Source organism: Coturnix japonica, chromosome 13 (assembly GCF_054131305.1).
Source record: "Coturnix japonica strain WE chromosome 13, WE-NBRP24, whole genome shotgun sequence".
NCBI lineage: Eukaryota > Metazoa > Chordata > Aves > Galliformes > Phasianidae > Coturnix > Coturnix japonica.
In genome coordinates this window covers 20695189-20709641 of record NC_140675.1, presented here as the reverse complement: position 1 = coordinate 20709641, position 14453 = coordinate 20695189, and the positions used below count along the sequence as shown (strand labels likewise).

The window sequence follows — 14453 nt, the reverse complement described above, 5'->3', positions numbered from 1 at the left end:
GGGCGGGACGGCGGGAGGTTTGAAACGGCGGAGATGGGACATGAGAGATGAGACGTGAGACATGGCCACCAAGAGGATGGCGCGGTGCGGGGCGGGGCACAGGGCCGGGCCGGGCGGGCTGTTCTCGGCCCGGCGCTGAAGCCGCCCCGTCCCGTCCCGCAGGTTGCTGGGGTTGGCGCGGAGCAGCTCACACGGCGCACACAGCTCACACGGCTCACACGGTGCACACGGCGCACACGGCGCACACGGTGCCGGGCTGACGGGGCGGCGCTGCGGGTTCGGGTTCCTGCTCGTCGTCGACTTCGAGTCCACGTGCTGGCGGGACGCGCGGAGCCGCCGCCCCGAGATCAGTGAGTGCCGGGCACGGTGAGGGCGGGCACGTGGGGGAGCGCGGGCCGCAGTTCCCGCGGGCGCGGTGCTGTCCCGGTGCTGTCCCGGGTGCCGGTGTCCGTCTGTCTGTCCCCCCCCCCCCCCCGGTTCCGCCGCCATCTCCCTGCGCTCCGCCGCAGTCGAGTTCCCGGCCGTGCTGCTGGACGCCAACACGGGGCGGATCGAGGCCGAGTTCCACACGTTCGTGCAGCCGCAGGAGCAGCCCGTGCTGTCCGAGTTCTGCACGGCGCTGACCGGCGTCACGCAGGTACCGGCGGCTCCTCGCGCCGTTCGGTGCCGCTTTAAGGGGCCGAACTCGGCCCAAGTGACGCGGTGTTTCTCTCTCTGCCGCCCGAAGAAACAAGTGGATGAAGGGGTCCCGCTGCGCATCTGCCTGTCACGGTTCTTGAAGTGGCTTCAGCAGCTACAGAAGGAGAAGAAGTTCCTGTTCAGCTCCGACATCCCGAGCAGTGCTGTTCCAGAGGCAGAGCTGTGCGCTTTTGTCACCTGGACAGGTACACAACGTTCCCTTTTGCTCATTGCACAAAGCAGCACGTTACACAGCAGCACCTGCTGGGCTGTTATCCACGCCGGGTGTGGGGCTCCTGCACTGATGGCAATAAGGCAGCAGCGCTCACCCCCCCACGGCAGATCCGCTGCTACCCTGTATGTGGCCGTGCGCCTCCTTGCCCAGCTGTCGGTTTGTTTGCTCGTTTGGTAACCTCTGCCTCATTCAGGTGAGAATAGTGCCCAGTTTGCAGATGTTAGGATCAAAACAGCATTAATTCTTTACTTGCTCTTGTCTTCCCTGTGCAGACTGGGACCTGGGCGTGTGCCTGCACTACGAGTGTAAGAGGAAGCAGTTGTGGAAACCTGACATCTTCAACTCCTGGATTGATCTCAAAGCAACGTACAGGGTGAGAGAAATCGGTGGGCTGAAATGTGGATCTGGAACCGGAATAGGCTCCTCAGGGCAATGGCTGAGTCGCCATCCCTGGGTGTGTTTAAAAACCTTTTGGATGTGGTGCTCAGGGACGTGATTAGCAGAATGTTGTTAGAGTTGGGGTGGTATGGCTGGGTCGTGGTTGGACTTGATGATCTTTAAGGTCTTTCCCAACCCGAGTTGGAAAAAAAAACTTATATAACAGTTTTAAGCGTCTCAAGATATAACTGTTCTTCGAGGCTGTTCTTTCTATTGAGGCATTTATTGGTGTAAGGCATGAAGTGCAAATGGATGTTTGCTCAGTGGTAGAGTGGATTAGGCTAAGACTGGAAGAGGAGGGAATCACTGTTCATTCCATTCTAATCTGCATTAGATTGGTAAGGCATGTGCTCTTTTACACTCATCACAGTATTAACATGCAGATATCTGACTTGCACAATGGCAGTGGGACATTTAGTTTTCATTAGGTAGTATTTCAGAAATGTTTTTCACTCTGCTGTGAGCTGCTGCATCTTAACCAGCTGCATGTTTCTCCTTAGGCCTTCTATAATAGAAAACCTAAGGGGCTGAGTGGTGCTTTGCAGGATTTGGGGCTGGCTTTTGTGGGACGGGAACATTCTGGTAAGTGTGATAGTGATGAACCTCTCTCTGTATATGAATGTATATAATTGTATATAATATTATTCACAGGTATATGATGTTCTGGTCCATAAAACCACCCAAGTAGAGATGCTTGAAGGGTCATTTCTAATCTTACACTTAATTTTAGAATTCTTTCCCAGAGCTTTGGGGTGAGTGTGTGGGTGGGTGTTCTGCAAGATCGAGTTCTGAGTTACTGGAGCGTGAAAGGAAAAAGGGCAAGGAAAGGATAAGGAAACTTGATCTTACCTGATAGCTCCGGGCAGCTTTTGAGTAGGAAACACAATATGTATTAAATGCCAATAATAGATACAAACATAATTTTTTTTTTAAATGTTGACATGGTTAATACCAAACAGCAAGAATTTTAACAGTTGTGGCTATTTATCAGCTGTGTGCCTTCGTCTTAAGTGTACGTAAATGTTTCTTGTCATCTAATAAGAACTGTCAGCAGTAGTAGATGAAAAGGAAGGTGTTAATCTATAACTGCACTGTTGAAGGGTTGGATGACTCTCGGAATACTGCTCGTCTTGCTTGGAGGCTGATTTGTGATGGGTGTGTGCTGAAGATTACTAAATCTTTGGATAAGGTTGGTTACTATTTCACATCTTTCCTCTACTAGTCTTGTAGTCTGAAATACAGGTGAAGGGTGAATCCTGAGTGTGAATTGAACAGAATACCCTTAGGCAGACACGCTTGTTAGTTTTGTGCAGTGATTCCTGAAGCTTCTGGGTATTCACTTTCTGAAATCTTTTTGTTAATGGAACCCCTAGTCCTGTCCTAGGAAGAACGTGATTGCCAGAACGCTGAGTACTGACTCTGCTGACAAGACTCTGCCAGGAAGTAGCAGCAGCTTTGAAACATCCGGAGATAGACCTTGCAAAGCAAACTCTCTGGCAGAGAGAAACCACAATAGTACTGCTGGAATTATGGTAAATTCTAATGTACAATCTGCAGAACAGGCCACTTGCAGTGATTGCTCTGCAGACACGCGTGTTGTATCTGGCAGCAGCTCAAGGACTGATTTGTGTGAAGAAACCCGAAGCTCTTCTGCAGTATCTGCTGACAGGTTTCCTCCTCTTCTCAGACGTGCACATCAGTCTCACAGTACTTTATCACCAGGCATTCAGCAAGGACTGAACTGTGGGCATCTCATGAGCGCAGCAAGGTACAACAGCTCTGCAGTGTGTGGGTCAGGACTAGTACTCATCTCCACCACTGTCTCCTCAGTTAATACCTCCAGTGAGAATACAGACACTCGTTCTGATTGCTTGTCTCTGCTGACTGACTGGGAAGATGTAGCTTTAATACCTAAATCTCAATCTGAACCAAATTCAGACTGCATTCAATCTAAGGAGGACTCAAGTACAGACATCTTAACTGTGTCTGAAGAAAAAACAGATCCAGAGCAATCAGCTGTGACGAGTTCAGGTGATCAAAGTTTAGGGAAAACTCTGGTACCCACAGAACCTCCTAGATCTATCATTTATAAAAGTCCTGATACTACTATCTATAATGTAGGAATGGTGCAAAGGCAGACTTCAAATCTTTCTGCTTTTAAGATCCCATCTGCAAAGGTAAATACTATTTCATCCCAATCAGCATTAATGAGAAATCATTCTGTTCCTTCTGAGGTTCCCAAAAGAAAGCCAACCAGTCCACCAGCACTCCCACCAGCAAAAAAACAGCCTTTTGCTATTTATCAGGAGAAAACGGCATCTTCAGATCATGCCTTGCCTTTGAGAAATCTGAATTTGTCCAAAGCACCTCGTGCCATTCTGAGCTGCACAGTCAATCCAAATCAGTCTGTAACAGCTGAGCAAAACAAAAAACTGACTCCCCCTCTCTGTAACTGCGGTCGAAGGGCTAAGAAGCTCTATGTGTCAAATGCAGGTCCAAATCATGGCAAAGCTTTTTTCTGTTGCCCTGTTGGCAGGCGAGAAGGTAGTAAGAAAAGTTGTGGATACTTCAAGTGGGAAAATGTATTTCTAAAAGAGAAATCTGTTATCGCCATGAATGTAGATGTAGATGCTTTGACCTCTCTTGGAACGTGCCCCAGCACTTCAGGAAATTCTTCCAACAAAAGTTTGTTCCTCAGACCATCTATGAGAACTTGAAGCTCTTTAATTTGGTGGTTTGAATCTTAAGGTCAGTCAGTTAACTGTGGTTAATGAAACTGGGGCAGTCCAATGATGTCAGATACATATTCTGAGCAAAGGATGGAAATAATGGTGATTGGCTAATGTGGATGAAAACTGCAGCTGTTTAAGCATGCAGACATACCCACGTTACCATGATTGGAGTGGGACAGAACAAATCTTGTGCCGCAGTTAAGGTGTGAGAAGCTGTTGTTACACATCTTAAATTCCTACTTTGTTATCACGTGTCTTAAATTCTTTGCAAATTGAGTCCTTAAATATTTTAATGATGTAGATTTTGCTTTTATACTATTTCTTCTAAACGTACTTGTAGAGATTTTTATCTGTAACTTTTAAATATCTATTTATAAGTTGTCCCACTGCTCAGGAGTGATTCTTGAAGCAAGTCTTGTACAGAACTCCTGTGGATTTTTCTCATTTCAGTAATAAAGATGAAAGGCTAGTGATGGTTCACTAAGTTTATTTATCACATCATCTGTTGCACTCTTGATTAGACAACTTGTGTGCCATTCATATCAGCCTGCCTGCTTTTGTGCTCTGTGTGGTACTGGGGCAGCCCAGTGCTGGGGGTCAGGTGTGGCTTACTGAAAATGTCAACTAAGAGAGGCATTGTGTGACTTCACATTACTGTGTAAATCAGCATCATCTTACTGTGTTTAAACAAACAAGCAAAGCAAAAAGCCACCAGGACCCACACGCTATGTTAAAACAACAGCACAATCCAAAGCATTCTAATATCTTCTCCACTCCTTCTGGCGTAGTTCATTTCTTCGGATCTTCCCACTCACAGTTTTTGGCAGCTCTCGAACAAACTCCATCTAATGGGAAAGGGAGGAAATTACAGTACAAAATGATTTACTTCAGAAGGGACTTCCCCTTGGTGACACAGCCTCACAAGTGACATAATAGTTGATATGTGCTTTCTTATAGTCATGCCAACTTCTTGTCAATTGGATAATTGCCGACTTACTTTCCGAGGGTACTTGTATGGAGCAGTAGCTTTCTTAACGTGGTCTTGTAGCTCTTTCATCATTTTTTCTGGATCATGTGAGGCATAGTTGGGTGTTAAAACAACAAAGGCTTTCACTACCTTGAAAACAACAAGGGAACAGGATGAAGTAATGATGAAACATCACACAACAGTCAGATTTGAAATTCTGGTTAAACTTTTACGTTTACCAAACATTTATGTACAAACTGCAGAATAACAAATACAACGAAGCAAACAGCTATGCCACTGCTGTGTGTCTGTCTGGACTATGGAGATAAACAACAGGGGAAATACTGGAACGCAGAGGAAAAACTTCAAATTGTGCTTTGGTTTTGTTGGATGTGGGGTAACTGTCATGGTCTGTTTTTCTGGTTTAGGCATGGCTGATAGAGTAGATGTTTGATTTTATTTAGTTCAAAAATTTCATCCCTGGGCATACTAATCCAATGGAAGTCAGTCTCCATCAGCCACAGTTTGCATAAAGCTCCTTTTTACCTAAAACGTGCTTAGCTTGTTTACCTCTCCCCTGATGGGGTCTGGACTGCTGACAACTGCAGATTCCACCACAGCAGGATGCTCTAGTAGAGCACTTTCTACTTCAAATGGTCCAATGCGGTATCTTTAAAATGGAGATAAAGGTTCTTTATTTGTACTTGAAACACATAAGCACATCTTATCTGAACCAGCTCTATTATTTGTGTAGGAAGATGTATTGTTAATCAGTGCTGAATTACCCGGCAGAATTAATGACATCATCAGCTCGTCCAACAAACCAGAAGTATCCATCTTCATCCCTGAGCCCTCTGTCTCCAGTAACATAGAAATCCCCACGGACTGTTGCCTTTGTTTTCTCTGGGTCATCCTAGGAAATATTAAATTGTGTTTCGCATAAAAGCTACTTGAAAAATAAAAGAAATTGCATTTTGGTGGATTCATATTCAGCAGGAATTTTCAGTGGGACATAAATAACAAACAATTGTAATAAATGACAATAGATTATTAATTCACTATTATCAGCCCCTAAAACAAGACACAGTTGATGATTGGACTAGATGGCCTTAGTGGTCTCTTCCAACCATAATGATTCTGTGATAATAGGCTGATAGCATCCATAACATTTAACATGGTTTCCTGTTGTAAGAATCGAGAGCACTGCATTTGCTTTTCTGATTTTGGGACCAAAAATCTGAACCAACATAGAAACAAAAAATGCTGTGCTCAAAGCACTAGTTGGAGCCCAGATCCGCAGTGAAGAGACTTGAACAGTGTCCCCCACTACTCAGATGGAGTTCATACTGTCTGACCAAAGGGTATTTGGGGACTTAGGGAGGAGGCTGTTAGAGATTTCCCTTTTTATTAAGGAAATAAAAGAAAGTGAATTTAACTTGCTAGGCAAGGCGCTATCATCAACCAGCTAACAGTCTGTGTAAGTAGACTAAGTGGCTGCATGAAAAGAAATGGAAATCTCTTTTTGTTCCCAGGGGTTTTCAGACACCTAAACAGTACATGTAAATGAAACGAGGCACAGATTCCTTGGCAGACACTTGATATGGCATCTGCTTTATCTGGAGAAGTGTTCTTACAGCATAGCAAGTAAAGAGGAAAAGTGGTCTTGTAGGTTTTACTTTGATGGCAATCTCTCCTTCTTTTCCAGGAGGCAGAATGTTACCATTTTCATCTATAATCTAAAAATAAGCAAAACACAGCTTTATTATCTTTGAGCCAAATTAAAAAGCATTATGTTAATATTATAGAATCTTTATACTAATTTAAAACGTCCCATTGAAATATCTATTGGAAAATTATTTGGAGCATTGGAGTTGAGTTTGACCCTGAAATTACCATGCCAGATTACTGCAAATCCACTGTACCTCACACTGTTTTTTATCTGAGCAATTCCAAGTACTATGAAAACATGTAATGAAGTTAGTAAGACCCCAAAGAGGTTCAGTAATGAGCTTGAAAACACAGGAAGCTACTAAAAAGCTTAGAAAGGTACTAAAAAGCTCAAACCATGTTGTGTTTGGGACAGTGACGTACTTGTTTCACACTTCCATTCCTTGTGGAATGATGTTGCACAGCACAGTGCCATGTTAAAGCTCTCAGAACCCTCTGATGGCAAAAGATGATCTGAGAGATGGCAGTGCAACAAGAGGTGCCATACCTGGACATCATACCCTGGAGATGGCTTTCCCATAGAGCCGGGTTTAATTTCCATTCCTTTAAAATTCCCACAGACAAGCACCTGTAAGAAATGTTTTTCTCAGTCAAACAGTGACTTGTACATTCAGTCTTCAGCTTAGGTTTAGAATGCTCAGCCAACATAGTGAGCTTCTATAGGAAATAATGATCCCTTCTTTATAAGGGTATGTCCAGCGAAATTTCACCCATAAGGCTCAACATACAGTTTCTGTTTGTCCGTAGCATTCATGGATATTCAGCCCCGTCCGTGCCTTCCACGCAGCCATCACCTCGGGGTTGATTGGCTCCCCGGCGCTCACACAGTGCCGCAGGCTGCTCAATGTGCAGCTGGGGAAGAGAAGCAAATGGCTGGCAGTTATGTCTGCTATGTCCCGTTAGCTGCAGTATTCCTGTGTTGTGGGGGACCTTTCTAAACAAACTGCTGGGTCTCACTTGTTCCATTTGAACTGTGCAGTGACAAACAACAAATCTGAAAATAACAGAAGAAAGAAAGAAAAGAAAGCTTCCTGTTTTACTTTAGAAAACCTGATAATGTGATGTTTCTGGCCATAGAGTCTGAACTGGAGCCTGGACCAAAGAGGAATAATGGAGTTCAGCCCTGTCAGTGAGAACTCAATGAGGCCAAGATGTCTTTCATGTGTCACTGAGCCGTACCAACACACTCTTCATAGGGTGTATATTACTGGTGGCACATAGGAGAGAAACAGAGGGAGAATGTGGCAGTAGATGTATTTCTGAGGACGTGTTAAGTATGATACCATGATTATCTTGTTACTGCCTGAGCTCAGCTGCTTCCCACTGTTACTTACAAAGTCCAAGGTGGCACCCCAAGTATTTATTCTGACTTTATTCACAACAAGTCAGACTCAAGATGTTGAGAAACACACAGTCAGTTCCTGTTCTACATCTGTGAATGTGGAATAAATTCCGAGTGCTGAGCACTTGGCACACTGCTCTGATGGAAGGTGCTGCTGGGGACACTGCCTCAGCTTACCTGGCTGGCTGGTGCTGCACGAGCATTCGGTAGGCAGTTGGGGCTGAGCAGAAGACAGTTATGGGATATCTTGACAGGGTCTAAGGAGTCAGAATGGTAAAAACCGATGTTGTCAATATACTGAATCCTGTGAGGTCTCATCTACATTATAAGAGATGTAATGATATCTGCCTGCATCAGGTTTATGAAACACAAACAAAATATTAGTGTCCTAACAGCAGTTAGCGCAGCAGTTACATTTATTTAGGTTTTTTTCTTTAAAACAGAATCTGCGTCATCTTACAGTGTGTTCATAACACCAAAGCTTTGCACTCTGGGAAGGTTTGAAATCCTCCTTCTGGAGTTGCTTTGTTCAGTTTAACTGTAATTGCAGTTTAGGGAGAAAAAACAGTGAAAGCCTAAACCTACATTTTTGGATGTCCTACAGGACTAAAACTGAAAGTGTTCTCCAGCACAGCCTGCTGTTACCTAACAGCTCCCACCACCTCAGGATAAGGGGTGAAAAGGTGGTACTCTTTTACAAAGGATGAGGAGTTGTGTGTGGGGAATGGAAGATGATACAATGTTGATGGCATTTGTTAAAGGAATTCAGCCTTGCTGCCTCCTCGTCCCCAACCACCAAGTTGCACAGTGCAGGCAACCAGCATTCTCATTTGTCTATTAGTGTCACTCATTTTAATAAAAGATTAGCTCTCCGTGTTTCACTTCTAGGACAAACAGCTGCAAGGTCGGCTCCTCCACCTACCTCAAAGACAGCAGGCGGGCTGAACTGTGGCATCTTATGTACAAATACACATGCCCCTTGAATCCATGCTGAGAAAATGCTCCACGCTGCCTTGGCCCAGCCCGTGTCTGAGGTATTCCAATATATATCTGAAGAGGTCAGGTTCAGCCAGTACCTGACAGCAGAAGGAAGCACAGCCCATAGTCCACACTTAGCAGAAATAAAGCAGTAGTAAAGCGCTGAGAGATGTGCCAGGGAAGTGACTTTGGCACTGTTTGTCTTGGCTAAGTGGCACTTAGAGTGAGCTGGATGACTGAGCATGACCACGTCCTGGCAGGTCCTGGCAGGGGGGAGGTGCAGCAGGACAGACCGATGCTGCACATTTCTAAGGGAACTTGTACTGACAGAGCAGCAGGACCCACCTCAGGACGTGGAGCTGCATGAATATGAGACTGCTTGTTGTGACAAGGATGGATTTAGTTTACTGCATGTGGGGCCTCTTCTGGTTTGTTATTCTCTCCCCGTTAGATTGAAGTGCACTTCCCTATCAATTTTATAAACAATATTACTTTATAAATTTAGAGATTCTGAATTATCAGCATTTCTGGGAGTTGTGTTGAACCCAGCCACACATGAACCCAGAAGCCTGTCAGAGCCACGTGCTTCTCCCATTTTGGATACAGACTTCATAAACTTATGCTGATGTTCATTTGGTGGATAATCTGTTAACTGCTAAACTTGTTGAACACACAGCAAAGGAGTTATCAAAAGTTAAAGGTTTAAAAGAAGTTAGTACATCTATTGGCTGCTACATCCCATGCACACTAGGACAGCTGGACTCAAAATGTGCCTTGTGTCCTGGGGAAATCAGCCATCCAAACAAACCTTGGTTGGGTCTCACAGAAGGCTTGTTTTCTTACAACAGCAAAATGAATGCTTATGGTCAAAGCTTGCATTGCTCCTCCTTCAGCCACAGGACCAGTCTGTCTGACAAAGCAGTGGACGTACCTTCCGCTCACAGTGAGGCCAATGCCATAGCTGCAGTGGGAATGCTCCGTCATTTTTGGAGCGCCTGTTGTCCCACTAGTAAAATAGATGGCCATGGGGTGCTGAGACTTTGTGGTTACACACCGGTGATCAGATGAAGCATTTCTTTAAAATAAACAAATGAGGAATTAAGTGATTTTTTTTGTAACTTACACCTTCCTGTAGATGTTTAAAATAACCTGCAGCAATCAGAAGTGCCAAAACCATTTATATTTTTCCAGACCCAGAAGGATGAGAACACACTGGCAGGTGCAGCATTTCCCACCCAAAGCAAACAGGAGCACTGAGGCACTGTCACAGTGCTGGTTACTCACTTCAGGAGATCCTTGAAGCTCAGCCACCCCTCTCGGTGGCCCTCTGACACCAGCAACTTGAACTTCAGAGACTGGCACTCAGCCTCTACTGACTCCACAGTTGATGCCACAGAGTCATCAGTGATGACGCCCTTTGCCTTGGATTTCTGTAGGCGATACAGAATGTCCTTTGCTGTCAGCTGCTGTGTGCCAGGAATGGGAATGGTTCCTAAACAGGAGCAAGTGGAATGGAAAAAATAGCTTATATATTGCTTAATAATTCTTGTACTACTAGGACTTCAGCTTACTTGGTCGTCTTGAGTGGGGCAGTACTGTACTGAAAGCAGGATTTGGTCCATATCCGTAAATATACTGACTTTGGAGGATTGAATTCTGTGTGAGGATGAGCACAAGTTAGGAGGTACCAACCTGGACATGGGACACTAAAAGAAATCAAGTGAAGAACTTCCCTTGTTCTGAAGACCCTCCTGAGGACCATGCCATCCCTCAGGACTCAATTTCTTTACTGTACCCCACTAGTGTTTGTGGGGCACTACGACATTCTGGGTTGAAAACACTAGCAAACTGAGCAGGTAATGGATCCCACAGGGGCCACGTGAAACACTTGGCTAAATGTGGGCCAACTTCACTGCAAGGTCGCAAGAAGGTGCACTTGGGATGCATCACTGGTGCTGGAGAAAGGAGAATGCCCAGGGAGAGTGGACTCATGGTGATTCCTTAATATCTAGAGCATGTGCAGAACTACATAGAAATGCCACATTTGGCATGAAGGGTGCCCTTGTTTTACTAGTTCATCCTTAATAGCATGTTTCTAGTTCTGCATGCATTAAGTAGCAAGGATTGGTTTAAGTCATGATTTCTGTCCCCGTATGCCTGTATGCTCTCACCAACCTGTTCTCATGCAAGCCACATTCAGCAGCCACCACTCCGGGATCCGTGGCAGAAGCAGAAGAACTCTGTCCCCACACTGCAGACTGCAGGCACCAGAAAGTACATTGGCTGCTTTCCTGGACAGCACTCCCAGCTCCTCAAAGCTCCACTTCACCTCTTCTCCATCACCATCTACCCACCACAATGCGGGGGTTTTAGGCTTTTTTCCCTCCTATAGAACGACAGGGTACAGGCCAAAAGCTTCACTTTAGGAACATACCACCTGTACCTTAATTAGGTCTAAGGAAACAAAGCATTTGGCACTAATTCAGTGCTGGAGGAATCTGGGGATGAAGCTGAAATTTGCTGATGGCTCCAAATGAGTCTCTCCATCAGGAAGAGCAGCCTACAAATATCATGTTAGAAATTAAATTTGCATTCCTTTCCTGAGCTCATGGTGTTTCCCCCTGCAGAGGCTGTCCAGCCTTCTGTTCCTGGCCACAAACAAAGCTGCCAATGGACACAGGTGCAGCTGAGCTGTGCCTGTTTCACAAACTCTCTGAGTTCATTTCAAACTTATTCTTGAATTGGGCCTCTTTGTTACTTCTGAGATTAGATCTGAGGTTCAGAAGCACAGTGTGACCTCTAATCAGCTAACAGATGTGTGAAAAGTGAAATGTATGTACACAGTGTGCTCTTAAGGGGACAGCTGCTTTTAGCAGTGACATTGTACAAGTCGCTTCCTGAGCAAAGAAAACCTCACGGAGGCAGCAAGAACATGGCATCTTGTTTTCTGTTTGAAGGTAGAACAACACTAAGGTTCATCTCCAGGGAGAAGAGTTTTGCTGTGTACTTCAGAGGGCAAAACTCTTCAGGTGTTCATCCCTTGCTTAGAGCTCGTGCCTGTTTGGGCACTCCAAGTGTTTTGGTTTTGTGGACTGATAGCTCCTGATGCAAACATTTCATGACCAGAAATGAGTGGGAGGTTCGGCAACACACCGTGTTACTCATTTTGCAGGCAAGCAGTGAGATGTGTGTGGGCTGAGTGCTTTGCCTCACACACACAGGCTGGGTGCTTGTCGCAGCCGTTAGGGGAAGTGGTGCAAGGCTCAGAGTGCTCCAGTTGGTCTTGTCCTTAAGGCACAAATTTACTCAGGGTCAGTGTCCCCAGAGTTACTCATTAAAGAAATAAATCACTCAGGCCCACAAACAGGGCAGCATGTGGCCTAGGGGGTTTACAGGTTCAAACTACATGAGATGGCCATGAGATTATAGCCAGAGCATAACTACAGCAGCGTGCTGGATGGATGTGCCTGGCAGCTCAGCTCTTCAGCAGCAGAGCAGATGAGTAGCTGTTACCTTTTCTACTTCGGTCCATCTGTCTAACACATTGCTCGCAAAGTTGAAGTACTCTGGCACCTCTGGTCTGTACTGCTGCTTCATGAGTTCGTAACTAAACGAGGTTTGAGCTGGAGAGCTCTGGCTGCAAAGCTGGCGAGATCTTCTCAGGGAAGCGTGCAGGGACACAACATTCAGGGCCTTCAGGAGACACCGCATAGCAGCAGCAACTCAAGCAGCCTCCAAGAAATGCTGCAGATATACAGATACAAACCTGGTGTTAGCCATGGAGTTTCAAATCAGCATTTACTACCATGCAGTGGAATGAGCTGGAATAACAATGACTGTATCTGGAATACCTGGTGATGACAGTTCTGGATCTGCTGCTGTAGGTCCCTGCTCCCACTGATCATCACACAGCTGAGATCTGACCCAACTTGCCACACTCAGGCCAGACAGCAGTGCAGCGTATCCATGTGTCACAGCCTTTCCCTCCCCACAGCTCCCATCCATCTGCTGGATGGTGCTAGACAGCACTGCTGTTACATAGGAGGGGCACTGAAAGCACCTAACGTGTGGCTGCTGGGAATGGAAGGACTGCTACTAACTGACAACACTGAAGTAGCAGCATGGACTAAGATGGTGCATAGAAAACCTACAGTCCCGCATGAGTTTACTAGCTGATTGCAGCATTACTTGCTTCAAAGGCATCTGCAGTTTACCCAGTTCATCAGTGCTGGGGTTATGCTGCTTGCCAAGAGTACAATGCATATAGGAGAGCCCTGAAAATGTTTTAGTACTGCTGTTTTAAACACTGCTTTGATGTGCAGTCAGCCAAATCCACCTCTGTCTGAGCTGGGGAAAGTTTGAAAGACTCCATGATAAGGGATTCAAAATGCAGAGCTGTGTTTCTCTACAGTCAGCTTAGGAAGAGGGCAGAAAACTCAACTAACATTATTTGCATGCATCGTTGACATTTGTTTGCAAAATAATACAAACACTGATAACTCCTTGCTGAATTAATCATCATCCAGCCGTAAACCCACATGATTTCAGCAATTTGGTGAAGCAAAGGGACAGATTTTGATCTATAACATTCAATCTGTTTATGACAGACACAGGAGAGAATCCCAGCGAGATGGAAGGTGTGGAGAGGCAAGGAGAACAAGGAATGCAGACAGGTAAGAGGCACATCAGTCTTGTTCCAGTACCACAAAGTGTCCTGTCCAGCAGCAGCTCGGCTGGCTGGGGAGCTGGTCACCTTGAGCAGGGGCTGTCAACTCACCTCTCACTCTCAGCCCTCCAGCAGCTGAGATGCGCTGCAGCTTTGATTGCTTGCACAAATCCAAGGCTTCGGTTGCACAGCTCCCCTGGCACTGCTGCTGTGCTCAGTGACAGCCGGCTGCTTCTGTTCCACGTACTTTGGACTCACACAAGGGGCAGACAGGTCCCATCTGGACAGAAGAGCTGACAGGTTTCTGCAGAGCTCAGAGTGGAAGCAGAGAGTGACGTGAAGGTGCAAATCTCTCCTGTTTCCTTCCAGTTCCCTGCTCCTACCCCTGGCTCCGGACAAGTGCAGCCTTAGAGCCTTGCTGCAGCCAACTCCAGGCTGTTACACTGTGTGTGGGGCAGCACAAGGAACAGCAGATCGTAACTACAGCAGTGCAGATGTGACTTGGTTCCTGAGGTGCTGCAGCTGGCACAGCGTTCTGTAAGCGCTCTGCCCACGGCCGTGGCACTGCTAGGCTCTTTTTGCCTTTTCCTCTTTCTTAACCAAGCATCCGTGTAACCTCTGTTTATTATTGATTGTACAACGCGTCAACGGAGAGACTTCATCTAGAGGGCGAGCAATGAAGAGCGCGG

The 14453-nt window shown here is 45.8% G+C and overlaps 2 protein-coding genes across 6 annotated transcripts; one reads left to right on the top strand and one right to left on the bottom strand.

The window, feature by feature from the left end:
• Positions 1–4: 4 nt before the first annotated feature.
• ERI2 (ERI1 exoribonuclease family member 2) lies at positions 5–13903 on the top strand. Of its 4 annotated transcripts, none has more exons than XM_085514459.1 (9): positions 5–84; positions 163–350; positions 510–637; positions 728–884; positions 1186–1286; positions 1852–1933; positions 2452–2540; positions 2725–2883; positions 2964–4552. In XM_085514459.1, exons 1-9 carry the CDS (start codon positions 62–64, stop codon positions 2973–2975), a joined length of 939 nt encoding a protein of 312 aa, XP_085370585.1. In that variant the 5' UTR covers positions 5–61; the 3' UTR covers positions 2976–4552. The 4 variants fall into 4 exon arrangements, with proteins under 4 accessions (XP_085370585.1, XP_085370584.1, XP_085370583.1 ...); XM_085514458.1 differs by having other exon boundaries at positions 2961–4552; XM_085514457.1 differs by lacking the exons at positions 2725–2883; positions 2964–4552 and adding an exon at positions 13706–13903.
• LOC107321005 (acyl-coenzyme A synthetase ACSM3, mitochondrial-like) lies at positions 4554–14011 on the bottom strand. Of its 2 annotated transcripts, XM_032447624.2 has the most exons (14): positions 13876–14011; positions 12612–12842; positions 11274–11484; positions 10383–10590; positions 10030–10173; positions 9043–9196; positions 8298–8377; positions 7507–7630; positions 7266–7346; positions 6685–6786; positions 5836–5963; positions 5621–5720; positions 5081–5200; positions 4554–4928 (listed from the first exon to the last, which is right to left on the bottom strand). In XM_032447624.2, exons 2-14 carry the CDS (start codon positions 12807–12809, stop codon positions 4842–4844), a joined length of 1737 nt encoding a protein of 578 aa, XP_032303515.2. In that variant the 5' UTR covers positions 12810–12842; positions 13876–14011; the 3' UTR covers positions 4554–4841. The 2 variants fall into 2 exon arrangements, with proteins under 2 accessions (XP_032303515.2, XP_032303516.2); XM_032447625.2 differs by lacking the exons at positions 8298–8377; positions 9043–9196.
• Positions 14012–14453: the final 442 nt, after the last annotated feature.

Excerpts from the sequence above, each read along its gene's own strand:
- LOC107321005 (XM_032447624.2), bottom strand. The coding sequence starts at position 12,809 with ATGCGGTGTCTCCTGAAGGCCCTGAATGTTGTGTCCCTGCACGCTTCC. Across the intron at positions 7,347-7,506 it reads GCTACGGACAAACAGAAACT|GTGCTTGTCTGTGGGAATTT; the intron begins GTATGTTGAGCC and ends CATTTCTTACAG. Across the intron at positions 5,964-6,684 it reads TCCTCTTTACTTGCTATGCT|GATGACCCAGAGAAAACAAA; the intron begins GTAAGAACACTT and ends AATATTTCCTAG.
- ERI2 (XM_015877462.3), top strand. The coding sequence starts at position 62 with ATGGCCACCAAGAGGATGGCGCG. Across the intron at positions 1,287-1,851 it reads ATCTCAAAGCAACGTACAGG|GCCTTCTATAATAGAAAACC; the intron begins GTGAGAGAAATC and ends GTTTCTCCTTAG. Across the intron at positions 2,541-2,724 it reads TTACTAAATCTTTGGATAAG|TCCTGTCCTAGGAAGAACGT; the intron begins GTTGGTTACTAT and ends TGGAACCCCTAG.